Here is a 25,425-nt window from a genome sequence, read left to right as displayed (position 1 = left end):
CCCTCACTCTGATGAGCCTCCCTCTTTGCTGCCCCTCTCCCTACCTTGCCGTCCTTCATCTCTCTGCACATCTAGCTTTTCTCTACATTTCTCCAGTTGCTTTTCTCCTGCCCTTTTTTTTTTTCCCCCACATCTGCTGTCTCTTGGCAAACCCCTCACCCATCTTCTATGCTGCCATCTTTTATGGGCCTTTCTCATTCTTTTCTCTGTCTCAGGTTTTTTACTGCTCTCTCTGTCTCCTGATCTCTTTGGCCCACACAATCACAGGAGGGTTTGGACGACTGCATGTCGGAGCAGCCCATTTTCCAGGGGCTGGCTCTGGGCAGGGGAGAACACCTTGTGTTGCAGGATAGGCCCCGGGCACCTCCACAACGTGGGCCTGGGCAACAGAGCAAGACTTTCTCAAAATAATAATAATAATAATAATAATAATAATAATAATAATAATAATAAAAATATAGAGAGAGAGCAAATGATGTGTTTTCTACATAAACCCATGGGCTGGGCCACATGCATTACCTCACGCCTGCAATCCCAGCACTTTGGGAGGGTGAGGTAGGCAGATCATGAGATCAAGATATTGAGACAATTTTGGTCAACATGGTGAAACCCCCTCTCTACTACAAGTACAAAAGTTAGCTGGGCTTTTTGGCATGCCCCTGTTGTCCCAGCTACTTGGGAGGCTGAGGCAAAAGAATGGCTTGAACTCTGGAGTCAGAGGTTGCAGTGGGCTGAGATGACACCACTGTACTCCAGCCTGTTGACCAAGTGAGACTCTCTCAACAAAAAAAAACCGTGGGCTTATCCATTAATGCACTTCTGCACATACTTCAAATCACATCCACACACACTTAAATTAAGTTCAGTTCAGACACTATAAGCAAAAACCTGGAGAGGACACAACCAAAGCTACTCACCAGGCTGAGGCAGGAGGATTGCTTGAGCCTGGAAAGCAGAGGTTGAAGTGAACCGAGATTACACCACTGCACTCCGGCCTGGGGGACAGAGTGAGACCCCGTCACCTCCAACCCCCAAAAAGTTGGAAGCTCATTGAATTAAGACACAACTTCGAGAAATCATGAAAGCAATGCATGAAGAAAATGAGAAGGTCAACCAACATACAGAAATGATGAAGAACTACACAGAGACTCTCAGGCTAAAAATACAGTAACTAAATGGAAAAACTCAATACCTGGGATCAAAATCAGAATTCATTACGTAAATTAAAAACTAGTGAAGAGGGGTCGGGCAAGGTGGCTCACACCTGTAATCCCAGGACTTTGGGAGGCCGAGGTGGGCAGATCACTTGAGGTCAAGAGTTCAGAGAACAGTCTGGCCAATATCGTGAAACCTTGTCTCTACTAAAAATACAAAGATGAGCTGGGTGTGGTTGCTGGCTCCTATAGTCCCAGGTACTCTGGAGGCTGAATCAAGAGAAGCGCTTGAACATTAAAGGCAGAGGCTGCCGTGAGCCAGATTGCCCCACTGTACTCCAGCCTCGGTGACACAGTGAGACTGTCTCAAAAAAAAATAAAGAAAATTCCAGGACTATCTTTTATATACCTGAGCAAAAGAAATGTCTCTCTCCATGTCTAAGGTTCTGATGGCAAGAATCCTAAACATGTAATTATTTTCCCAGAAATATGACAGTAATACATTCAAAATAAACACAAGTGTGAACACATAGCTATAGGTGTTTAAAACACTGAAAGAGGCCAGGTGCGGTGGTTCACGCCCGTAATCCCAGCACTTTGGGAGGCCGAGGCAGGCGGATCATGAGGTCAGGAGATCGAGACCATCCTGTTCCACATGGTGAAACCCGGTTTCTACTAAAAATACAAAAATTAGCTGGGCATGGTGGTGTGTGCCTGTCATCCCAGCTACTCGGGAGGCTGAGGCAGGAGAATCATTGGAACCCGGGAGGCAGAGGTTGCAGTGAGCTGAGATCACGCCACTGCACTCCAGCCTGGGTGACAGAGCGAGACTCCATCCCAAAAAAAAAAAAAAAAAAAAAAATCGTGGCTGGGCGTGGTGGCTCATGCCTGCAATCCCAGCACTTTGAGAGACCGAGGCAGGTGGATCACCTGAGGTAGGGAGTTCAAGACTAGCCTAACCAATATGAAGAAACCCTGCCGCTACTAAAAATACAAAATTAGTTGGGTGTGGTGGCACATGCCTATAATCCCAGCTACTAGGGAGGCTGAGGCAAGAGAATCACTTGAACTGGGGAGGCGGAGGTTGCAGTGAGCTGAGACCGTGCCATTGCACTCCAGCCTGGGTAACAAGAGTGAAACTCTATCTCAAAAACAAACAAACCAACCCAAAAAAACAACAACAAAAAACACTGAAAGAGAGGCAATGGTAGAAATAAGCTGTAAGCAAATGTTTTCTTCATGAACACATGGGCTCTGCTGGAAAAGGTTCCAAAACAATCCAGCCCATTGTTCAACATCTGCAAGGAATATTACAGACCAGAGGAACTTGAGGGAAATGTTTACTTAGAGGCTCACAGCTCACCATTTTATCAGATGATATAAGGAAAGAAAATGGAATAATAGGCTAATTGAACTACATTTTGATGTTAGCTTAAAGAAAAAAGGTCCTGGGGCTGGGCGCGGTGGCTCACACCTTAAATCCCAGCACTTTGGGAGGCTGAGGTGGGTGGATCACCTGAGGTTGGGAGTTTGAGACCAGCCTGACAAACATGGAGAAATCCCATCTTCACTAGAAATACAAAATTAGCTGGGCATAGTGGCACATGCTTGTAATCCCAGCAACTCGGGAACCTGTGGCAGGAGAATCACTTGAACCTGGGAGGTAGAGGGTATAGTGAGCCCAGATCGCGCCATTGCACTCCAGCCTGGGCAATAAGAGCAAAACTCCATCTCAAAACAAACAAACAAAAAAATAGGCCCTTGATAGCTTTATAAAGTACACATTGAAACAACCTAAAATCGTCCAGGCGTGGTGGCTCACGCCTGTAATCCCAGCATTTGCTGAGGCTGAGGCAGGCAGATCACCTGAGGTCAGGAGTTCAAGACCAGCCTGGCCAACATGGTGAAACCCCATCTCCACTAGAAATACAAAAATTAGCCAGGTGTGGTGACAGGTGCCTCTAATACCAGCTACTCCGGGGCTGAGGCAGGAGAATACCTTGAACCCAAAAGGCGGAGGTTGCAGTGAGCGGAGATTGTACCTTCACACTCCAGCCTGGGGGCAGAAGGGAGACTTCATCTCAAAAAAAAAAAACGGTAAGAAAGAAAAAAAGGAACAATCTAAAATCATTTATCAGGTACTAGTAAATGTTTCCAATGTATGATACAGACTAGAAAGCATGCAGTCTTCTATGTAAACTGAACACAACAAATTTCATAGAGAAACTATTTTGAAATGGTTAAAAATATATACATCTAATAAAATCTGGGGTGAAAGAAGAAAATTTTGAACACCTCTCATAGTTGGAAATCAATGATGTGAGCTCATAAGATTCTACCAAAGTTTATTTGAAAAGTAGTTATTTTATCTTTTTCAGATGCAGTCTTGCTCTGTCCCCCAGGCTGGAATGCAGCAGCATGATCTTGGCTCACTGCAACCTCCCCCTCCCTGTTCAAGGGATTTTCCTGCCTCAGCCTCCTGAGTGGCTGGGATTACAGGCGCGGGACATCACACCTGGCTAATTTCTGTATGTTATTCGACAGGAGGTTTCACCATGTTGGCTAGGCTGGTCTCGAACTCCTGACCTCAGTTGATCTGCCCACCTTGGCCTCCCAAAGTGCTGGGATGACAGGTATGAGCCATTGCACATGGCCTTTTTAATTTTTATTTATTTTTCAAATTAAGAAACAAGGCAGGCACGGTGGCTCATGCCTGTCGTCCCAGCACTTTGGGAGGCCGATGCGGCTGGATCGCTTGAGCCCTGGAGTTGGAGACCAGCCTGAGCAACAAGGCAAAAGCCCGTCTCTACCAAGTACACAAAAATTAACACGGTGTGGTGGCGCGTGACTGTGGTCCCAGCTACTCTGGAGGCTGCGGTGACAGGATCCCTTGAGCCCAGGATGTCGATGATGCAGTGAGCTTTTATCCTGTCGCCGCTCTCCCGCCTGGGCAACAGAGTGAGACCCACCTCCAATAAAAAAAGAAGAAAAAGGAAACACCTGGGTCCTGGATCTGGGGGCAGCGAATCTAAGACCAATTAACGCGAACTTACCAAAACTAGACAAAAACGAAAAAACCCCATCTTCCCACCGGAGTAACAAAGGATCAAAGGCCGCTCTCCCCACCGCCCTCCCGCTTCCAGCAAGGCTCAGACATTAAGGAAAGAGCCCAGGAGTGGCCACACCCGCCATCTGCATAGCGCACCCGTCTGCTCTGGCCTCGGGCCAATTCACCGCAGCATTTCGTTGGCCAAGGGCCAAATCCTTTATCCAGATAAGGGGTAGCCCATATGGACCTCAAAAGAAATACTTTCACCCCACAAAACTTTGTAAACAGGGCCCTGGAGACCCTGGCTCGGGCCCACTCCCCGCTGTGGAGTGCTTTCTTGATTGCATATATTCGTTTTCCGGGAGGTGGAACTGGGGAGCAACAGGGCCGGCACGAGAAGGGACGGGGGGCGATGGCGCCTTCGGACAGGGGTGGCGTCTGCAGGATCTTAAGACCAGGCAGAGGACGGGGCCTCCCGGGAACTGGGGTTGAGGGGCTGCGCTCCTGAAGCCGACGACAGCGACGCTGGGAGGCGCCCAGGACGGGAATCCAACTCGCGGGTGAGGACTTGAAACAGCGCGAGGCGGGAGGACGCGTCAGGAAGGGTTTTGAGAGGAAAATTCCGTGATAGGAGGTGTCTACACGACCCCACTGCAGAAAGACCGAGTACAGGAGCTGCCTCAGGGCCACTTCAAACTCAAAAGGAAAGGACTCACGGACTCTCCACCCGGACGTCTCAAGTTTGCTCTAGGTTGGGAAAGAGGGGTCGCAATTTCCAGGTCTGTGGGGACCCAACGTCTCCGGTATAGCAGCACCAGAGGCCTGGGAAGCACACATAAAACAGAACGAAACTCACGCGCTGCGGCGTCACCTCCAGTCCACGCCATCCGCTTCCGGGTCTGTGTCAACGAGCGCAGGACAGAGGCCAGGCCTGGGCGGTCCCCCAGGAGGTGGGCGGGGCCTGAGCGAGGCCGGGGCGGGGTAGAGAAACCAGGGGCGTGGCTGGAGAAGAGGCCTAGGCTGGGAGGGGGTCCGTGGGGCGAGAAGCGGGCGGGGCCTGAGCTTCTCTCCATCTCGCTCTCCGCGCCTTTTTTCCGGGTTTTGGAGGCGAAACCCTCCAGTGAAGCTGCAGCAGCTCAGCAGTCGTGGAAATAGTACCTCCCTGAGAAGTCAACGTGAGGCGGTCATTGGATCCAGGAAAGTTCCTTGCTATTGAAATTAATTTTAGCAATTTATGTCCAAAGCCTGGAAGTTGTCTAGGGCAGGAATGCAAACTAGAATGCGAAATACAAAGCCTTGCCTGATTGAAACCTCCAATTTCGTGCTGACGGCCCACAGAACAGAAGAGAAATCCTCTCCCTTTCAATTCTCCATTCACTGGGGTGGGAAGAGTCCACCCTGTGCTCAGCTCCTGAGACTTCCCTAGGGCCACCGCCTGGGGTGTGGAGCGAAGGGCTCAGGCCAGGGAAGAGTGAGGTCACCACCTGCTGCTTAAACACAGCAGGGATGCGGGCGAGGTGCCAAGAGGCTGGGGTCCCAGCTACTCAGGAAGCAGGGGCGGGAAGACCCCTGAGCCTGGAGGTCCAGGCCACCCTGGGCGACAAAGTAAGACCCTCTACTCCAGAGCTCCTTCCTCCGCCTCAATAAGAAAAAAAAAGTGATTTCAAAAAAAAAAGCACTGACATTGTAACAGTGCATATAAAATGTCCACTTATTTCTTACATGTGTTATTTCATATTGCACTTGGAATGGGTTATTCTTGTCGTGGAAAAGAGTCAAACTCGGTAAAATATTTTAAGAGATGTATCCTTAGCTAAAATGAATGACCATGGCCCGTGACACAGCCCTCAGGAGGTCCTCAGAACATGTGTCCAAGGTGATGGGGAAAAGCTTGTTCTTAGACATTTTAGGGAGGCATTAGACATCAATCAAATACATTCAAGAAATACATTGCTTGGTTCAGAAAGGCGGGACAACTCAAATCGGCGAGACAACTCAAATCGAGCGCTTCCAGGCTTTAGTTAAATTGAAACATTTTCTGATTGACAATTGGTTGAGCGTTCAGGTTAAGATAAAAGACTGTGGAGAAAGGGATCTTTTGAAGTCTTCTGCTGGCTGCCCTCAGATAATAGATGACAAATGTTTTCTATTCAGACATTTAAAAGGTGCTAGATTCTTACTTATTCTCTTTAGGATTGGGAAGGCCTAGAAGAAAAAGATCTAGCTGTGTTAACAGAGATTCTTTATAGATGCACAAGAACCCCTCACAAAGAACAGCTTTGCAGGACCATTTCAAAATATGGCAAGAAACATGTTTTGGGATAAAATATTTTGACTTTCTTTGTTACATGTTACACCAAAGTCAGACTGGAAAGTAAGCCAGGATATATAGGATTAAATAAAACCATCTGATGAGTATTTATGCTTTGTAGGGCATGACTCCCCAGACCCCTTAGATAGGAATTTGGGCAAGTTAAAAAAAATCAGAGCTTAGTCCTCATTCTCAAATCCTTTTTTTTTTTTTTTTTACATTTCTTCCCTGCAATATAATAACTGTACAATAAACATCATTGAAAACATATCAATAATTTCTAAATGTATTGTAATATTAAATTCACTTTACGTGTCTTCTCTAATTAGAAAATGTATATTTTATTTTCAAGTTGGAATTTTTTTTTTTTTCCTGGAGACAGGACCTAGTTATATCATCCGGCTGGAATGCAGTGGCAGGAATGCTGCTCACTGCATCGACCTCTAGGGCTCAAGCAATCCTCCTGCCCCACCTCCCAACTAGCTGGGGCCACAGGCCCTCACCATCAGGCCCAGCTAACTTTTTAATATTTTGTAAAGGCAAGGTCTGACTATGATGCTCAGGCTAGCCTTGAACTCCTGGACTCAAACAATCCTCCCACCTTAGCTTCCCAAAGTGCTGGGATTACCGGGGAGCCGCCACACCCATCCAATTGTAATCTATTTTGGCTGTTTTCTTTGTTGTTCTTGCCTGAGTGTTCTATCAGGTGTGAATAATAAAGACTGTAAAATAGTCTTCAAACATTGGGTTTTCTTTTTTCTTTTTTTTTTTTTTTTTTTTTTTGAGACGAAGTCTGGCTCTCGTTCACAGGCTGGAGTGCAATGGCGTGATCCTGGCTCACTGCAACCTCCGCCTCACCATGTTAGTCAGGCTGGTCTAGAACTCCTGACCTCAGGTGATCCACTGGCCTCAGCTTCGCCAAAGTGCCGGGATTACAGGCATGAGCCACCGCACCCAGCCTCTATGTATCTTTTAAAAAAATCATTCTAGCTATCTTGTTTAGGAATAAAATGGGAGGCAGGTTTGTCTGTCGCAGTTCCCAGCTTGACTTTTCTCTTTGGCTTAATTTTTATTTTCCCTTCACAAGCTTGTGACAGACATAATGCTTTGACACACTGATATTGCTTTATATAGATTTTCCATAACAGTAAACACAAATTAAGGTACTCCATGGAATTACATCATTTGACTTTTTTTTAAATGAAAAGTCTTACATATTTATGACTGAACCCAGCCAACCAACACGTTCATAACAGAGAGAAAAAAATGTATTCCCAATAAAATGTGTCCAGTTCTCCAGATAATGGTGACATTTTCGGCTTGAAAATGGTAACATGATTGTGACAGACACCATAAATATGTGTGCCATCTCATGTGCAATTTCTAATAGACACAGCTTGGTTCTTGTCCAATGTCTCCTTTTGGAGTTGTACCTGATTTTCTTACCAGTTTTCATCTGAAACCACTGGGAAATGGAGCAATTTTGCTTTTGTTTCTTGGCCAGGAATCACTTAATCCTGGAAGTGTTGTGAGAAGATCTGGTGAGAAGCGGAGTTAAGTACACACCACGATGGTGGAGAAAGGAAAGAGAGGGGCTTGACTTTTTTTGTGTGTGTGACAAAGTTCCGCTCCTGCCCTGGCTAGAGTGCAATGGCGCCACCTTGGTTCACTGCAACTTCTGACCCTGGGTTCATGGGGATTCTCTGGCCTCAGCCTCCCATGGAGCCGGGATTAGAAGCAGCTGCCACCGGCCGGGCGCGGTGGCTCAAGCCTGTAATTCCAGCACTTTGGGAGGCCGAGACGGGCGGATCACGAGGTCAGAAGATCGAGACCATCCTGGCTAACACGATGAAACCCCGTCTCTACTAAAAAATACAAAAAGCTAGCCGAGGGAGATGGCGGGCACCTGTTAGTCCCAGCTACTCGGGAGGCTGAGGCAGGAGAATGGAGTAAACCTGGGAGGCGGAGCTTGCAGTGAGCTGAGATCCGGCCACTGCACTCCAGCCCGAGCAACAGAGCTAGATTCCATGAGACCCTCTCATATTGTTGTATATTGTTTTATACTCAGTACCTGTTTTAAGAAAACAACAAGGAAGTAAAACCAAAGACAGGCAGCCCAGCGCCAGGCCCAAAACCAGGCCTGGGCCTGCCTGGCCTAAACCCAATAGTTAAAAATCAACTCATAACTTAGAAACCCATGTTATTCATAGACTGCTGACATTGTATAGAACACTGTGAAACTCCCTGCCCTGTTCCGTTTCTGGCTACCGGTGCATGCTGCCCCTATCACGTATCCCCTGCTTGCCAAATCAATCACAACACTTACTTTTTTTTTTTTTTTGCTCTGTCACCCAGGCTGGAGTGCAGTGGCCGCAATCTCGGCTCACTGCAAGCTCCGCCTCCCAGGTTCATGCCATTGTCCTGCCTCAGCTTCCCAAGTAGCTGGGACTACAGGTGCACGCTGCCACACCCAGCTAATTTTTTGTAGTTTTAGTAGAGACGGGGTTTCACCGTGTTAGCCAGGATGGTCTTGATCTCCTGACCTTGTGATCCGCTTGCCTCATCCTCCCAAAGTGCTGGGATTACAGACGTGAGCCACAGCGCCTGGCCAATCACACTTTCATGTGAAATCTTTAGTGTTGTGAGCCCTTAAAAAGGACAGAAATTGTGTACTCGGGGAGCTCGGATTTTGAGGCAGCTTGCCGATGTGCCCAGCTGAATAAAGTCCTTCCTTCTACATCTTGGTGTCTGAGAGGTTTTGTCTGCGGCTTGTCCTACTACAATGCCAGCTAATTTTTATATTTTTAGTAGAGAGAGGATTTCACCATGTTAACCAGACTGTTCTCGAACTCCTATTGTTTCTGCTGTTAGCTGTCAGTCCTCTTCATTGCAGTATGAACAAGATTATTTTTTTCTGTGAAACTGATGTGGATGGTCTGCTTGCTGCTCCTTGTATCACCTTCAACACTGTCTTGTCCCAATTCAAAATGAGTTATCCATTTACCAACTGTATTTTTGGGCATTGTCCCTATAACCTATTCATAAAGCATCAATGATATTATTTCTCTACCCAAATTTTCCCACAAGTATTCTTTTTTTTGAGATAGTATCTCACTCCATCATTGCCCAGGCTGGTCTTGAATACCTGGGCTTATGTGACCCACCTGTCTCGGCCTCTGAAAGTTCTGGGATTACAGGCCTGAGCCACTGCACCTGGTCTCATTGTAAATTTGATGTTTCTTCTTATTTCAAGTTTAGCAGAATTGATATTGCTTTGATAGAGTCTCTTTTCAAATTCATGTCTTATCCTGAATGCCTCAAACTACAGCCTGTTCAGACAAGCTATAACAGCTTTGTACCAGTTTATTTTGGTCCAAAAAGTGTGAAATTCATGCACAATTTTCTCATAATATGTATTTTTCCGTGAGCTTCTTGAAGACCCCTTGTACTAGAAAAGTGTATTCAAAAGGATATATAAAAGGATTGCAGATATGTAAGTGCCACTTGCTTCTGGGATGCAAGGATGGTTCAACATATTCAAGCAAATCAATGTGATATACCACTTGAAGGGAATGAAAGATGAAAACCACATCACCTTAGTAGATGGAGAAAAAGCATTTCACAAAATTCAACATCCAGTCATCATAGAAATCCTAAACAAAATAGATAGAGAAGGCAATCTACCTCAACAATGGAAATAACCAAGCACAGAAAATGGAATGCTTCTCCTATAGGATCTCACATAATTCAAGAATGCTGTCACCCCTTCTATTCAATAAATACTGTCTGCCCCACTCTGGCTAACACGGTGAAACCCCGTCTCTACTAAAAACACAAAAAATTAGCCCAGTGTGGTGGTGGGTGCCTGTAGTCCCAGCTACTCGGGAGGCTGAGGCAGGAGAATGGCGTGAACCTGGGAGGTGGAGCTTGCAGTGAGCCAAGATCGTGCCACTGCACTCCAGCCTGGGCAACAGCAAGACTGGGTCTCAAAAAAAAAACAAAAACAAAAACAAAACACACACACACACACGAAAAAACTGTCTCTCTTAGCCAGAGCAATTAAATAGCAAAAGAAATAAAACTCATCAAAATCAGAAAGAAAGAAATTTATATTTGTTTGTAGATGACATGATATTCTGTGTAGAAAATTACAATGGGTCAACCAAAATATTACTGGAACTACTAAATAAATTCAGTGGATTTGCACAATGCAGTATCAGGGCCAAAAATTACTTGAATTTCTATACATTAACAATAAGCAATTTTAAAAAAATTTAAACACTTCCATTTGCTAGAGAACTTAAAGAAATACGAATAAACCTACAAAGCCAAGGTTTGTACCTTGAAATCTACAAATGTTGATCAAAATGATTAAAAACATAGAGATACAACCCATATGATAGTTCTGAAAAACTAATATTGCTAAATAATTATATAACCCAATGTGATTTAGATTTAACACAATACCCATAAAAATGCCTATCAGTTGACATTGCACCACAAAAGTGAAAATGGCCTGTTCCTGCCTTAACTGGTAACATTACCTTGTGAAATTCCTTCTCCTGGCTCACCCTGGCTCAAAAGCTCCTCCACTGAGCACCTTGTAACCCCCACCCCCTGCCAGCCAGAGAACAACCCCCTTTGATTATAATTTTCCACTACCTACCCAAATCTTACAAAATGGCTCCACCCCTATCTCCCTTCACTGATTCTCTTTTCAGACTCAGCCCACCTGCACCCAGGTGATTAAAATGCTTTATTGCTCACACACACACACACACAAAATCCCTATCAGTTTTTGTTAAACAAAAAACAGGCTGGAAAAGTGGCTCACATCTGTTGGCCACACTAGTCTCAAACTCCTGACCTTAAGAGATCTACCCACTTTGGCCTCCCAAAGTCCTGGCATTACAGGTGAGAGCCACCAAACTCAGCCTAATCCTCTTAACATAAACAGTTTAATGTCAATTAATGCTTGAACTCAACGTTAAGTCAGCTCAAACTCGAGTCAACGCTGAATTGACTCTAATTCAATTAAAGCTTGATGGTTTACTATACTCATTGCATTTGGAACTATTATCTCAAAAATAAATTTTCTGATATTTTGCAACGAGTGACCTCAGACTGAAGACCTTGCCACACTTGTGACATTTGTAAGATTTCTGTCCATTATGGATTCCCTGATGTCTAATGAGGTGTGAACGTGAAGTAAAGGCTTTGCCACAATCATCACGCTGGTGAGGTTTCTCTCCTGTATGAATTCTTCTGTTTTGCATAGGATGAAGCTTGATGGAAGACCCTGCCGCAATCATGACATTTGTAAGGTTTCTCTCCAGTATGAGTTCGCCGATGAACTGCAGTGTATGAACGATGTCTGAAGAATTTGCCACATTTACTACACTTGTAAGATCTCTCTTCATTATGGATTCTCCAATGATTTACAATGGTTACAGTATTACTGAAGACTTTGTGACAATCATTACTTTAGTAAAGTTTCCCTACACCATGGATTGCCTGATGGTGAATAAGTGTTGACTGCGCACTAAAGGCTTTGCCACACTCATTACACTTGTAAGGTTTCTCTCCAGTATGAATTCTAGTATGTTGTGCCAGGTGTGAATAACACCTGAAAGCCTTGTCACAAACTTTACATTTGTATGGTTTCTCTCCAGTATGAACTCTCTGATGTTGTGCAAGGTATGAATCACTCCCAAAAGCCTTGTCACAAACCCTGCATTTGTACGGTTTCTCTCCAGTATGAACTCTCCTATGTATTTCAAGGCGTGATTTGAAATTGAAAACTTTACCACATTCTTCACATTTGTAAGGCTTCTCTCCAGTATGAAGTCTATGATGACATGCAAGTTGTGACTGTGTCCTAAAAACCTTGCCACATTCATTACACTTGTAAGGTTTCTCTCCAGTATGAAGTCTATGATGATATGCAAGACTTGATTTGTGATTAAAACTTTTGCCACATTCATTACACTTGTAACGTTTCTCTCCAGTATGAATGACCTTATGCATTACAAGAGATGAATTCTGAACGAAGGTCTTGCCACACTCATTACACTTGTAAGGTTTCTCTCCAGTGTGAATTACAATATGTTGTGCCAGGTGTGAATCACGTCTGAAAGCCTTGTCACAAACCTTACATTTGTATGGTTTCTCTCCAGTGTGAATTCTGCTATGTCTTTCAAGGTGTGATTTGCGACTGAAAACTTTGTCACATTCTTCACATTTGTAAGGTTTCTCTCCAGTATGAAGTCTATGATGACGTGCAAGGTTTGATTGTTGATTAAAAACCTTGCCACATTCATTACACTTGTAAGGTTTCTCTCCAGCATGAATTGTCTTGTGAACTAAGAGGGCTGAATTGTCACCGAACATCTTGCCACAGTCATTACACTTGTAAGATTTCTCTCCAATGTGAATTACAGTATGTTGTGAGAGGTGTGAATAATGTCTGAAAGCCTTGTCACAAATCTTACATTTGTATGGTTTCTCACCAGTGTGAATTCTCCTATGTCTTTCAAGGTGTGATTTGCGACTGAAAACTTTGTCACATTCTTTACATTTGTAAGGTTTTTCTCCGGTATGAAGCCTATGATGACGTGCAAGGTTTGATTGTTGATTAAAAACCTTGCCACACTCATTACACTTGTAAGGTTTCTCTCCAGTATGAATTGTCTTGTGAACTAAGAGGGCTGAATTGTCACCAAACCTCTTAGCACACTCATTACACTTGTAAGGTTTTTCTCCAGTATGAAGTCTATAATGACATGCAAAGTGTGCTTTTTTATTAAAAAACTTACCACATTTATTACACTTGTAAGGTTTCTCTCCAGTGTGACATCTACAATGGCGTGCAAGGTATCGCCTCTGATTAAAGACCTTGCCACATACATCACATTTATATTGTTTCTCTTCTAAATGGATTATCTGATGTTTTTTAAAGAGTGAGCTACAATAAAAGGATTTGCCATTCTCATGACATTGGAAAGATTTTACTTTCATGTGTACATCCTGGTTTTGTGTGAGTAATGAAGAATGGGAGAAATTATTCCCATAGTTACTAGAAACATGGGTTTTGGGCCTACAAGAAATTCTTCGGGCTGTTGGAACTGAGGAGGCATTGTTGATAGACTTCTCCACTTGATTATCAATTTTCCCTTTGGGCTGAGATATGTGCAGTTCAGGCAGATGTGAATGAAAGTTTGATCCAAGCTGATCTTTAATAGGCTTGTTTCCAGCATGCCTTTGATCATATTTGTCTGTACTACCTGTCAACATTTTTATTTCTGTCATGCATGCTTCATGGACATTTGTTTCATCTTCTTGCCACTGAAACACAAAGTCATGAATATCTTTCTCAATTTCCTGGAAGCAACTTTCTCCAATGTGATGACTTGCTTGTCTTTGCAGTGTCCCTGTGTGGATCACTTCTGTATTGCCTTGCCCTGTTGACGAGAACTTCTTCATCCTGCATTTGGAAGAGATAGCTACAAAATATAAACACCAATAGGTTTCCATTAAGTACAGATGGTAAATAATACTGAAATGTGTAAATATGACACCAAAAACAACACTTATTTTAAACTTCCCAAACATGAGCTTCAAAGTTTAGGAACACAAAAGGAGGAATATTCTTTAATAAATGAAGGGTGATACATGTCCTTCAAATCATTTCTATGGAAGTCTATTTCCAGTATCATGACAAAACACTGATAGGGCACAAACATGTATAAGCCTAAAGTAAGGAATGTTTGTCCACTGTGACCCTAAAATGTGTCATAGTTTGCAAAAAATTTATCACTGTCACAACAAAAAGAAGAAAAATATATATTCTTCATATTTACAGCATATTTACTGTATAGAAATAAATGCTAAAGGACTGGACAATGTATTATATTGGTAAATAATCCACAACAAGCTCTTGTAATGATAATCAAAATCAATGGAAATTCTGTATTATCAAACAATCATAGCACTGAGAAGATAACAAAAGATTACGAAAATTAGCCAGGTGCTGTCGCCCGTGCCTGTAGTCCCAGCTACTCAGGAGGCTGAGGTACAAGAATCACTTTAAGCCAAGAGGCAAAGGTTGCAGTGAGCCAACATCGCACCACTGTACCCCAGCCTGGGTGACAAAGTGAGACTTCGAGTCAAAAAAAAAAAAAAAACAGAAAGGGCATGGGGGCTCACGCCAGTAATCCCACTATTTTGGGAGGCCAAGGCAGGTGGATCTCCTCAGATTAGGAGTACAACCAGCCTGGCCATCATGGTAAAACCCCATCTTTACTAAAAATACAAAAAGTAGCCAGGCGTGCTCATGGGCACCTGTAATCCCAGCTACTTGGGAGGCTGAGGCAGGAGAATTGCTTGAATCTGGGAGGCGAAGACTGTGGTGAGCTGAGATCATTCCACTGCACTCCAGCCTGGGCAACAAAGTGAGACTCCATCTCAAAAAAAAAAAAAGAAAAGAAAATATTAATACCGTATTTGTCTGAATAACTGTTACAAAATTACCTATATCCATGTGGAACAGTTACTTTGTGACTTCTTAAAACATTTTTTATATTGTTATTGTTTTGAGATGGAGTCTCGCTCTGTCACCCAATTGGAATGCAATGGCACAATCTGGGCTCACTGCAACCTCAACCTCCAGGGTTTAAGCGATTCTCCTGCCTTAGCCTCCTGAGTAGCTGGGATTACAAGCATGCCCCACCATGCCCAGCTAATTTTTATATGTTTAGTAGAGATGGGGTTTCACCATGTAGGCCAGACTGGTCTCGAACTCCTGACCTCAGGTGACCCACATGTCTTGGCCTCCTAAATCCTGGGATTACAGGCACGACCCACTGCACCTGGAGGCACTTTTCACATTAATGAATGGAATGCATCAGTTATATTGCATACCACCTACTGAAAACTAACATGTTAAGTCATAAAAATCAATAATGAAATATTGTAACCCATGATAAAACAAGCAAGAAACTAATAAGTAGATTTATACAGCCTGCAGAATTTTAAACAATTCCCTCTTAAGAAAAAAGCCGGCCAGGCACGGTGGCTCACGCCTGTAATCCCAGCACTTTGGGAGGCCGAGGCAGGCGGATCACGAGGTCAGGAGATCGAGACCATCCTGGCTAACACAGTGAAACCCTGTCTCTACTAAAAATACAAAAAATTAGCCGGGCGTGGTGGTGGGCGCCTGTAGTCCCAGCTACTCGGGAGGCTGAGGCAGGAGAATGGTGAGAACCCTGGGGGACAGAGCTTGCAGTGAGCCAAGATGGCACCACTGCACTCCAGCCTGGGCGACAGAGTGAGAATCCGTCTCAAAAAAAAAAAGAAAGAAAAAAGCCACAACTTGTTCTTACGACCAGTACACAGCATAAGAGCTGAAATACGTGTTAAGATCACTACCTTCTAATACATGAGTCAAGAAAATACACAGCATTGTAAGGAATGAGAATTGACTATGGCCGGGCATGGTGGCTCATGCCTGTAATCCCAGGACTTTGGGAGGCCAAGGCGGGTGGATCACCCAAGGTCAGGAGTTCTAGAACAGCCTGGCGAACATAATGAAACCCCATCTCAACTAAAAATACAAAAATTAGCCGGGCATGGTGGCAGGTGCCCATAATCCCAGTTACTCCGGAGAGCCAAGGCAGGAGACTCACTTGACACTGGGAGGTGGAGGTTGCAGCAGTGAGCCTAGATTGTGCCACTGCATTCCAGCCTGGGGGACTAGAGAAAGACTTCGTCTCAAAAAAAAAAAAAAAAGAAGAATTGAATAACGGCCAGGTGCAGTGGTGCATGCCCGTAATCACAGCACTTTTGGAGGCTGACACAGGCGGATCATGAGGTCAGAAGTTCGAGACCAGCCTGGACAATATGGTGAAACCCCATCTCTACTAAAAATACAAAAAAATTAGCTGTGCTTGGTGGCGGGTGCCTTTAATCCCAGCTACTTGGGAGGCTGAAGCAGGAATCATTTGTACCTGGGAGGCTGAGGTTGCAGTGAGCCGAGATCATGCTACCGCACTCCAGCCTGGGCGAGAGAATGAGACTCCATCTCAAAAAAATAAAATAAAATAAATAAGTACTCTCCTCAAAGAAGCTTTGGTAGATTTGGCATTCTCTAATAGGATGTTCCCGCAGACGGGGACTTTGAGAGAATTGAGCCATGAGTGTTGACTACCGGTGAATACTAAAAGTGCATTTATAAAGAGACATTAAAGAGCTCATTGCCTGTTCCTCTTTCTACCATAATAGGACACGGCAGGAAGATGGCCGAGTTAAACCATGAAAAAGGCTCTCACCGGGAAATAATTTGGCTGGCACCTTGCTCTTGGATTTCTTGCTTCCCAAATTCGTGAGAAATAAATTTCTCTATCTCAAGCCTCCCAGTTAAAGCTATTTCCTTTTTTGTTTGTTTTTGAGACTGAGTCATGCTCTATCACCCAGGCTGGAGTGTAGTGGCACAATTATCCTACCTCAAGTGATTCTCCCTCCTCAGCCCAGAGTCTCACTCTGTCACCTAGGCTGGAGTGTGGTGGTGTGATCTGGGCTCACTGCAACCTCCACTTCCTGGGTTCAAGTGATTCTCCCGCCTCAGCCTCCCAGGTAGCTGGGATTACAGGTGCACACCACCATGAACAGCTAACTTTCGTATTTTTAGTAGAGATGGAATTTCACCATGTTGGCCAGGCTTGTCTCGAACTCCTGACCTCAAGTGATTGGCCTGTCTCAGCCTCTCAAAGTGCTGGAATTACGGGTGTGAGCAACTGCACCTGGCCTATTTCACCATGCTGTCCAGAGTGGTCTCAAGCTCCAGACCTCAAGCAATCTGCCCACCTTCGGTTCTGAAAGTGCTGGGATTAGAGGTGTGAGCCACCCCAGCTGGCCAGTCTAAGCTATTTCTAACACGACAGTGAAATGACAGAGACAGGAAAAAGAGCAGCTCATCATCAAAATCACCGAAGCCTGACAAATCTAATGAAACAATGGAAGTTTAGAGTCTGTACTATAAAACTTGCAATACTTGAAACCATCTAATAGCAATAACAGGTTTTATTTTATTTATTTTTTATTTTTTAAAGACGGCGTCTCGCTCTGTCGCCCAGGCTGGAGTGCAGTGGCGTCCTCTCAGCTCACTGCAAGCTCCGACGCCTCCTGGGTTCATGCCATTCTCCTGCCTCGGCCTCCGGATTAGCTGGGACTACAGACGCCCGCCACCACGCCTGGCTAATTTTTGGTATTTTTAGTAGAGACGGGGTTTCACTGTGGTAGCCAGGATGGTGTCGATCTCTTGACCTACTGATGCGCCCCGCTCGGCCTCCCAAAGTGCTGGGATTACAAGCGTGAGCTACCGGGCCCAGCAAGTAATACCATGTTTTAAAAACACTGAGGAAGGCTGGGCATGGTGGCTCATGCCAGTAATCCCAGCATTTTGGGAGGCTGAGGCAGGAGGATCATGTGGTCAGGAGATTGAGACAATCCTGGCTAACAAGCTGAAACCCCATCTCTACTAAAAAACACAAAAAATTAGCCCAGTGTGTTGGCAGTCACCTGTAGTCCCAGCTACTTGGGAGGCTGAGGCGGAAACTGGAGGTTGCAGTGAGTCGAGATCACACCACTGCACTTTAGCCTGGGTGACAGACTGAGACTGTCTCAAAGAAAACAAAAAAAAAAAAAAAAAGAAAGAAGGCTAAACAGTAACTGCAACCACAAGCACATACAAAGTTTTCCAGTAAAGGTAAATAAAAAAACAGATAGGCCGGGCATGGTGGTTCATGACTGTAATCCCAGCACTTTGGAAGGATGAGCCAGGCAGATCACCTGAGGTCGGGAGTTCAAGACCACCCTAACCTACAAGGAGAAACCCTGTCTCTACTAAAAATACAAAATTAGCTGGGCATGGCGACTCATGCCTGTAATTCCAGGTAGTCGGGAGGCTGAGGCAGGAGAATTGCTTGAACCCGGAGACGGAGGTTGTAGTGAGCCGAGATTGCAGCATTGAATTTCAGCCTAAGTGACGACAGCAAAACTATGTCTCATAAATACATAAATTAACAAAAGGACAGATACAGAAACTGGCATATGTGTACCTTTTCTTTATAACTAAACTTTTTTTCATATTATTTAAAATTAAAAGTCATGAAAAAACACTGTAAATATGTGTTAATAAAAATGCAACATACACAGAAATAATTCTGACAAATAAAAAAGTTCTCTTGGAGAAGAAGTAGCTTTTGCAGATCATGGATTTTTTTTTATTTTTTTGAGGCGGAGGCTCAGGCTGGAGTACAATGGTGCGATCCTGGTTCACTGCAACCTCTACCTCCTGGGTTCCAGTGACTCCTGGATCAGCCTCCTGAGTAGCTGGAATTACAGCTGCCCACCACTGCCTGGCTACGTTTTGTAATTATAGTACAGATGAAGTTTCACCATGTTAACCAGGCAGGTTATAAACTTACCTCAGGGGATCCACCCCCCTCGGCCTCTCAAAGTGCTGGGATTAGAGGCATGAGCCACTGCACCCGACCAGGTTACAGAAATTATAAGTTTCATTATCATACTATAAGTTTAAGATGTTTAACATACCTGCAACAATAACCTTGGCCCAAATATCTATACAACACACTTCACTTCCGCATACTGAAAGGAATGGACACTAACGTGGTTGTTATATTCACCCTGGAATCATGCTTCAACCACTTACATGTTTACTAAGAACTAAAAGACAAAACTACTTAAAATAATAACAATGGTTGGGCCATGGTGGCTCACGTCTGTAATCCCAGCCCTTTGGGAAGCCGACACAGGTGAATCACTTGAGATCAGGAGTTTGAGACCAGCCTGGCCAACATGGTGAAACCCCGTCTCTACTAAAAACACAAAGTTAGCTGGGCATGGTGGTGAGCGCCTGCAGTCCCACTACCCAGAAAGCTGGGGCACAAGAATCCTGTGAGCCCGAAAGGCGGAGGCTGTGGTTAGCCAAGATTACACCACAGCACTGTAGACTGAGCGACAGAGTGAGACTCTGTCATAAGAAAAGAAAGAGCGGAGAGATAAGCAGGGGCAAAGAAAGACGTCCTTTCAAAGATCTCAGGATTTAAACTTTTCTTTTCCCACAGAATTCTCCCACTTGCAGAGAGTCTCCCCACACACTATTGGAAGGTGGAGCTTCCACTCTGCCCATCTGAGCTCTTACCTGCCTTTACACCTGTAATACATTCCCACCCAGCTGGATTTTTTTTTTGCTATTTTCACTTCACTCTCCACGGTCCAGGGCTCTTTCCCTTGCTCCAACATGGAGACAGCAGGTCAGAAAGAGACTCCTGCTTATAAAAAGAAAGGACCATGATGTGCTGGAGCTTTTCTAGAGTCCCAGCCCTACATTTCTGTAGGGAGGAAGACATTACTGATGAACCTAGGAAAATATTTCACTAATTGCTCCACTGACTGCCTCCTTCTGAATGCTGAGGGAGCCTTGTAATATGTAATATGTGGACGTGGAGCTCTCTTCCAAGAACTACTGAATTGAAAGCACAGGAGAAGCAAACAGGAAACTGGAGATGTTTAAAGTCGGCCAAAAGGTTTTGTTTTTGTTTTTTGAGACAGAGTCTTGCTCTGTCACCCGGGCTGGAGTGCAGTGGTGTGTTGTCAGCTCACTAGAACCTTCACCTCCTAGGTTTGAGTTATTCTCTTTCCTCAGCCTTTCTAGGAGCTGGGATTACAGGTGTGCACCAACGCGTCCGGCTAATTTTTGTATTTTTAGTAGAGACTGAGTTTCTCCATGTTTGCCAGGCTGCTCTCGAACTCCTGATCTAAAGTGATCCACACGCCTCAGTCTCCCAAGATGCCGGGATGACAGACATGAGCCACCATACCCAGCCTGCCATAAAGTTTTGTGCCTACTTTAGTCCTGGAGCCCCCACTGAGCTATCATGAAGAATGCAGAACGTCTACACAAAGGCGACAGTGAAAGTCCACATGCTACATCATGAAGCTTTTCATTTCAAAATCAATACGGCTCCCATTTTAGTCAAGCGAGGATGTGGCACCCAAGAGAAACAAGAGAAAATGCAAAGACACACAAGGGCACATTCCCAGCAGGGAAGTTATCCTCACCCAGGGAGACCAGGTTCCTGTAATTCTCCAGCATCACGTCTCTGTACAGAGTCCTCTGAGCAGAGTCCAGGCATTTCCACTCCTCCTGAGAGAATTCTATGGCCACATCCCTGAATGTCAACAGACCCTGAAATGAAAACACATTTTAACCAAATGGTTCTGGGAGGAGTTCTTATCTTTACAGAAAATGAGAAGAGAGAGAGGGGAAAGTGTGGATTTAATTGTAGCGAACGTTCTGACAAATCCAAGTGAGGGATTTTTCACCACATGATGTCTTTTTTTTTTTTCTATTTTTTTTGAGATGGAGTCTCACTCTGTCACCCAGGCTGGATGGAGTGCAGTGGCATCATCTTGGCTCACTGCAAGCTCCACCTCCCGGGTTCACGCCATTCTCCTCCCTCAGCCTCCCGAGTAGCTGGGACTACTGGCGCCCTCCACCACGCCCTGCTAATTTTTTTGTATTTTTAGTAGAGGCAGGTTTTCACCATGTTAGCCAGGATGGTCTTGATCTCCTGACCTTGTGATCCACCTGCCTCGGCCTCCCAAAGTGCTGGGATTATAGGCATGAGCCACCACACCCGGCCTCACATGATGTCTTTTTTTTTTTTTTTTTTTTTGAGACAGAGTCTCGCTCTGTCACCCAGGCTGGAGTGCTGTGGCTGGATCTCAGCTCACTGCAAGCTCCGCCTCCCGGGCTCACGCCATTCTCCTGCCTCAGCCTCCCGGGTAGCTGGGACTACAGGCGCCGCCACCTCGCCCGGCTAGTTTTTTTTGTAGTTTTTTAGTAGAGACGGGGTTTCACCGTGTTAGCCAGGATGGTCTCGATCTCCTGACCTTGTGATCCGCCCGTCTCGGCCTCCCAAAGTGCTGGGATTACAGGCTTGAGCCACCGCGCCCGGCACATGATGTCTTTATTATACTTTTTGAAGAGGTCAAGACACCCTGTCAGTATGAATTTCTTGTTTGTAAAAAATACAAGAAATAAATTAAAAAATCAATGCAGAGTTTCTGTTATAGAAATGTTTGAAATTTTATGGACACACCAACTGACATTCAGTATCTACACAAGACCGAGCACGAGTGATGTCTTCACAGATGACAACGCCCACAGTGAAAGGTCAGTCAGGCACAGTGACACATGCCTGTAGTCCCAGCTACGCAGGAGGCTGAGGCAGGAGAATGGCTTGATCCCAGGAGGCAGAGGTTGCCGTGATCCCAGATCACGTCACTGCACTCCAGCCCGGGCAACAGAAACTCCGTCTCAAAAAAACTAAAAAATGAGCCAGGTGTGGTGGCAGGTACCTTGGTTCCAATTACTTGGAAGGCTGAGGTGGGAGGATGGCTTGACCCTGAGGGTGGAGGTTGTAGTGAGCTACGATCACGCCAAGGCACTCCAGCCTAGACAACAAAGTGAGACCCCATCTCAAAATAAAATACATGAAAACAAAATTACTCAAAGTACAAAATCCACTTTGTAAATGTTCACAAAATAACTGAGGGAAGAGAGAGACCCTCTCACATTGTTTTATACTCAGTACCTGTTTTAAGAAAAAAAACAAGGAAGTGAAACCAGACAGGCGGCCCGGCACCAGGCCCAAAACCAGGCCTGGGCCTGCCTGGCCTAAACCCAGTAGTTAGAAATCAACTACCTTGTAGAGAAGAACATTATGAAACTCCCTGCTCTGTTCTGTTTCACTTTGACCACACAGTGCATGACACCCCTGTCACCATCCCCTAGATTGCTCAATCATGACCCTTTCATGTGAAATCTTTAGTGCTGTGAACTCTTAAAAGGGACAGAAATTGTGCACTCGGAGAGCTCAGATTTTAAGATGGTAGCTTGCCCATGCTCCCAGCTGAATAAAGCCTTTCCTTCTACAACTGGGTGTCTGAGGGGTTTTGTCTGCGGCTCGTCCTGCTACATAACAAAACCTACACAGACTCACCAAAAACTAAATGTTAATACAAAGGGTTGTCATTTGTCCCAGATTTTCAAACCATAAAAGATTTTCAAAATATATACATACGCGTGTGTATATATGTATATGTATATATGTGTGGGGGTATCTATATACACACACATATATACACACATATACATATATACACGTATGTATATATACATGTATATACACACATATACACGTATGTATATATACATATACATGTATACATATATGTATACATATATACACATATATAGGTTTTAAATATACAAAAAGTAGCAAGTTTTGTTTAACTGAAGAGGAATCTCATCTTGCTGGAAAAGGATATTTTGGCAGTTGGGGGCGGGGGGAATCTTGTCAGATCTAAGAAAACAGGAAACGCCCCTTCCTAGAGGAAGCAATCACCCTTTCAACTGCCTGGCCTGGAGGATGGAGAATCGTTTGAACCCAGGAGGCAGAGGTTGCAGTAAGCCAAGATCATGTCACTGCACTCCAACCTGGGTGACAGAGCAAGACTCTGTTTCAGAAACAAATAACAAAAATAATAATAGGTGGAATGAGAATATGGCTTTATCCTGTAGAATAAAAAAAAATAAGTACTGCTCCCATATTTGAGAAAAAGTATAACCATTTTTACCAAAAGCCTGCTTCACAAGTCTCTCCATAGTAACACCACTGTCTCCATAAGCGTAATGTGCTAAGAATAGTTTAATGAATCCTCTGCTATTATTTATGTTGATTCCATATTCTTAACATGATGATGGAATCATTCACGTATCATTCATTTCCATTTTATTTATTTATTTATTTATTTATTTATTTATTTATTTAAGACAGAGTTTTGCTCTCGTTGCCTGGGCTGGAGTGCAATGGTGCAATCTCAGGTCACTGCAACCTCCACCTCTCGATTTCAAGTGATTCTTCTGCCTCAGCCTCCTGAGTAGCTGTAATTGCAGGCACAGGCCACCATGTCTGGCTAATTTTGTATTTTTACTAGAGACAGGGTTTCTCCATGTTGGTCAGGCTCACTCAATTACCTAAAAATGTAGTTTAAAATCAGGCAGAAAACATTTCCCCTTATTGGTCTTCTTTTCTAGAATTTACCATGTTCTCTGTGCACATTAATACGTGACTTCCACTGGCAGCTGCTCTAATCCTGGTCCACAGAGAGCTGACAGAGCATCCAGATGTGGCCCCTGAACAATCCCTGCTGCCCAACAGCACTGACACCACGGGACCCTCACCCCGTCTCCATCCATGTCTGGTGTGAGCCCTTCCCAGGCCCATGCCCAGTGCCGCCTCTTCCCAAGTTCATGTCACTGGGTCATGAGAGATGGGATCTAAGCGAGATGAGAGGGACTGAGGGAAGGCACGGGTGAGTGTGAGCAAACCTGTCAGGCAGGAAGCTTCAGACTCAGAGAAGATTCCCAACTCCAAGGCCCAGCATTTCTGAAAGGAAGGAGACAGAACAATCCACCGAGAATATCATCTCACCTGAGGAGGAGCCATCCCCGACTCCTCTGCTTTCCTCTTCCTCTTCCGAGTTTCTTCCTCATGGACCAAGAGTCTTTAGAAGTCAATCCTGCATGTTAAAAATATGCTGTTTATTGCTCAGAATCAAGACACCCCGTCCCTGTAACACAACCACACATACAAAGGAGACCTCATTCTGAGGAAGTACGGTCCCCCCTGAGGAAGTACAGTCCCCCCTGCTGCCCACCGCACCAGGGACGATAAACCCCTATAGGAAACTCCCACTCCCCTTCTGGAGAAGCCCCCACACACGCTGCAGCAGTGGGGAGCTGGGCTGGGATGAGCTCCCCTTCAGAGCACAGACCTAGCCCTGACCAAACCCCATGCAGAAGCTGGATGTGGTGGCTCACACCTGTCATCCCGGCACTCTGGGAGACTGAGGTGGGTACACTGCTTGAGCTCAGAAGTTTGAGACCGGCCTGGGCAACATGGTGAAACCCCATCGCTACCAAAAATACAAATACTTAGCCAGGTATGGTGGTGCACGTCTGTGTTTCTGTCATCCCAGCTACTTAGGAAGCTGAGGTGGAAGCATCACTTGAACTCAGAAGTTTGAGACCAGCCTGGCAAACATGGTGAAATCCTGTGTCTACTAAAAATACAAAAATTGGGCCAGGTGCAATGGCTCAAGCCTGTAATAGTAGCACTCTGGAAGGCCGAGGTGGGTGGAATACTTGAGGTCAGGAGTTCGAAACCATCCTGGCCAATGTGGTGAACCCTCATCTACTAAAAATACAAAAGTGGCTGGGCTTGGTGGGCATCTGTAATCCCAGCTACTCAGAAGGCTGAGGTTGGAGGATCACTTGAACCTGGGATGTGAAGGTTGCAGTGAGCCGAGATTACACCACTGCACTCCAGCTTGAGTAACAGGATAAGACTCTAAAATAAAATACAAATACAAAAATTAGCCGGGTGTGGTGGCACACACCTGTAATCTCAGCTACTTGGGAGGTTGAGGCACAAGAATCACTTGAACCCAGGAGACAGAGGTTGCAGTGAGCCAAGATCACGAGACTGCACTCACAGCCTGGAGGACAGAGTGAGACCTTTTTTTTTTTTTTTTTGAGACAGAGTCTGGCTCTGTCGCCCAGGCTGGAGTGCGGTGGCCGGATCTCAGCTCACTGCAAGCTCCGCCTCCCGGGTTCACGCCATTCTCCTGCCTCCACCTCCCAAGTAGCTGGGACTACAGGCGCCCGCCTCGTCGCCCGGCTAGTTTTTCGTATTCTTTAGTAGAGACGGGGTTTCACCGTATTAGCCAGGGTGGTCTCGATCTCCTGACCTTGTGATCCGCCC

The 25,425-nt window shown here is 45.0% G+C and overlaps 4 protein-coding genes across 7 annotated transcripts in view; all 4 read right to left on the bottom strand.

The window, feature by feature from the left end:
• The window catches only part of ZNF320 (zinc finger protein 320), a 25,279-nt gene extending 20,003 nt beyond the window's left edge, over positions 1–5,276 (bottom strand). The window contains exon 1 of the mRNA XM_026448832.2: positions 5,060–5,276. Coding sequence (XP_026304617.2) covers positions 5,060–5,276 — 217 coding nt within the window. The remainder of the gene's footprint in view (positions 1–5,059) is intronic.
• LOC111528918 (zinc finger protein 468) overlaps positions 1–25,425 on the bottom strand; it is a 183,006-nt gene that overhangs the window by 54,613 nt on the left and 102,968 nt on the right. The window lies entirely within an intron of this gene.
• The window catches only part of LOC111528915 (zinc finger protein 28), a 163,364-nt gene that overhangs the window by 97,212 nt on the left and 40,727 nt on the right, over positions 1–25,425 (bottom strand). The window lies entirely within an intron of this gene.
• Positions 11,626–25,425, bottom strand: part of LOC111528925 (zinc finger protein 888) — a 97,309-nt gene continuing 83,509 nt past the window's right edge. The window contains exons 1-6 of one of the 4 annotated variants that reach the window (XM_031934792.1): positions 24,094–24,584; positions 20,654–20,780; positions 20,486–20,487; positions 18,126–18,185; positions 14,855–14,916; positions 13,743–14,016 (exon numbers count right to left, since the gene is read on the bottom strand). In XM_031934792.1, the coding sequence (XP_031790652.1) occupies positions 13,887–14,016; positions 14,855–14,916; positions 18,126–18,185; positions 20,486–20,487; positions 20,654–20,780; positions 24,094–24,108 (396 nt within the window). In that variant the 5' untranslated portion in view covers positions 24,109–24,584 and the 3' untranslated portion in view covers positions 13,743–13,886. Of the gene's footprint in view, positions 14,017–14,854; positions 14,917–18,125; positions 18,186–19,460; positions 19,469–20,485; positions 20,488–20,653; positions 20,781–24,093; positions 24,585–25,425 lie in introns of those variants that run through there. The other 3 variants (XM_026448821.1, XM_023195788.2, XM_031934791.1) reach the window with 3 other exon arrangements.

This window comes from Piliocolobus tephrosceles, chromosome 21 (genome assembly GCF_002776525.5).
Source record: "Piliocolobus tephrosceles isolate RC106 chromosome 21, ASM277652v3, whole genome shotgun sequence".
Taxonomy (NCBI): domain Eukaryota; kingdom Metazoa; phylum Chordata; class Mammalia; order Primates; family Cercopithecidae; genus Piliocolobus; species Piliocolobus tephrosceles.
Note: the sequence above shows the minus strand (reverse complement) of the source record. Positions and strands in the feature narration are given on the sequence as shown.